Raw genomic sequence first — 1937 nt, 5'->3', positions numbered from 1 at the left:
TCCCCTGGGGGTGGGGTGAGTCCAGGGGGACCCTGACCATCCACCAGGGGTGGGGTGAGTCCAGGGGACCCTGATTGCCCCTTGGGATTAGGGTGAATCCAGGGGCCCTGACCATCCTCTGGGGGTGGGGAGAGTCCAGGAGTACCCTGACCGTCCTCCGGGGTTGGGGTGAGTCCAGGGGGGCCCTGACCATCCCCCGGGGGTGGGGTGAATCCAGGGGCCCTGACCATCCCCCAGGGGTGAGGTGAATCCAGGGGGGACCCTGACCATCCCTCGGGGGTGGGGTGAATCCAGGGGCCCTGACCATCCCCCAGGGGTGGGGTGAATCCAGGGGGGGACCCTGACCATCCCTCGGGGTGGGGAGAGTCCAGGGGAACCTCATCATATCTCTGTGCAGGTTCTGGATGTCGGGAGGAAGAGGACCTCCAGGGCACAGGTCAGACCCCGAAAGGCAACATGTAAGTGGGCTCTGTGAAGGTGGCCCCACGCCTGCTTACGTGGGCCACCGAATCGGACACGCTGTCACTGGGCTGCTTGCCTCCGAGGACCCGCGTCTTCTCGGGCACGTCGGCCTGTGTGGATGAGTCGGGAGGGAATCAGGAGGTGTCCGGCAATGGTACCTAGGCTGGCTCACCTCTGGGCAGGGGACTCTGGCCTTGGAGGCAGCCTGGGGAGACTGGCCAGCGTTTCCTGGACTGTGGGCTCAGGGCCACCCCACAACAGTCACTGGGCAGGATACTCAGATCACACCGCAAACCGGGAGGCACTGAGCCTTGGGCTTGTCAGAGCCTCCAGTGACTCAGATGGGAGGATCAGGGTGGCCCCTGCCCGCCCGAGGACCCCAGCGGGGGCTGCTCACCGGGCTGGGAGGCTCCCTCTGGCTGCGGGCGCTGTGGACACTCCCGATCTCCGTCTGTGAGCTGGAGTGGGACAGGCCTTCGAAGTATGGCCTGGGCAATGGGGACAGAGAGTGTGTTGTCCTCCACACAACCCCCCAGGGCCCAGCAGGGTTAAGCACAGAGCAGGCCCCACCCTCAAGGACCACAGCACAGGCGGGGACACCGCGGGCCTGAGAGCCGCCCAGCACACCTGTGCCCTGAAGCCCCCCAACCCTGGGGGGCGCCCGGGGCACCCGCGACAGCTGCATCTGACACTTGGAGGCCTGGTGGGTGGGGGGGGCCTGGGCCCCCCAGGCCAGACTGCAGGAGCTGAAGGTCAAGGTAAGGAGGGCCAGGACCCCTGCAGCGTCTGCTGATGAAGCCACACGGGCGTGAAACGTGAGGCCGGATCCCAGTGTGTGAGGCCCGAGATGCCACACCTGTGTCCCGGGCCTGGGACGGGGGCTGGCTGGGGGCTCGCCCTGCAGCAGATTCCAGTGGGGACAGCGCGGGTCAGCTGGGCCATGGAGGTAACCTCGGTGGCTGACAGAAGCAGAGACCTGCCCCCATGAAGGCAGAGAGGGGTCGGGGGGCCACTGTGCTGGCCTTGAAAGTGGAGGCGGCGTGGGCAGAAAGGAAGAGGGACCCCTAACCTGAGCTGCAGTAGCTCCTCCAGGAACAGGAGGCCGGGGACCGCGTCAGCAGTCATTGTCCAGCAAGAGGAGGCCGGGGACCGCGTCAGCAGTCACTGGCTGGTCAGGACTCGGGCCCGCTGTGGGGGCGCGGTCCCGCCATGGTGGGGGGGGCTGCCGTGGTGGGGGTTACACGGTGGAGGGTCCCACTGTGGGGGGAGTCCTGCTGTGGGGGGGTTACACCGTGGGGGGGATTCTGCCATGGGGGGTCCCACTGTGAGGGGTCTGCCGTCGGGGGATCCTGCCATGAGAGGTCTGCGAGGCTACGAGGGGCAGTTGACGGCATGCCAGCCCCCTCCTGGGTGCTCCCCGGGCTCTGACTTGTGCTTGTTTAACATCTAATGATCAGCCAGGCCACAGACCTTCC

At 66.9% G+C, this 1937-nt stretch overlaps 1 protein-coding gene across 1 annotated transcript in view; it reads right to left on the bottom strand.

The window, feature by feature from the left end:
- LOC104991993 (phosphofurin acidic cluster sorting protein 2-like) overlaps positions 1-1937 on the bottom strand; it is a gene marked incomplete at its 3' end in the record, with an annotated part of 16228 nt that overhangs the window by 2356 nt on the left and 11935 nt on the right. Inside the window, exons 9-11 of the mRNA XM_010844700.1 lie at positions 1628-1719; positions 860-1571; positions 498-572 (exon numbers count right to left, since the gene is read on the bottom strand). Of these exons, the coding sequence (XP_010843002.1) occupies positions 498-572; positions 860-1571; positions 1628-1719 (879 nt within the window). The remainder of the gene's footprint in view (positions 1-497; positions 573-859; positions 1572-1627; positions 1720-1937) is intronic.

This window comes from Bison bison, unplaced genomic scaffold, assembly GCF_000754665.1.
Source record: "Bison bison bison isolate TAMUID 2011002044 unplaced genomic scaffold, Bison_UMD1.0 scf7180017848210, whole genome shotgun sequence".
NCBI lineage: Eukaryota > Metazoa > Chordata > Mammalia > Artiodactyla > Bovidae > Bison > Bison bison.
The sequence above is the reverse complement of the archived record's forward strand: the minus strand, read 5'-3'. Positions and strand labels throughout refer to the sequence as shown.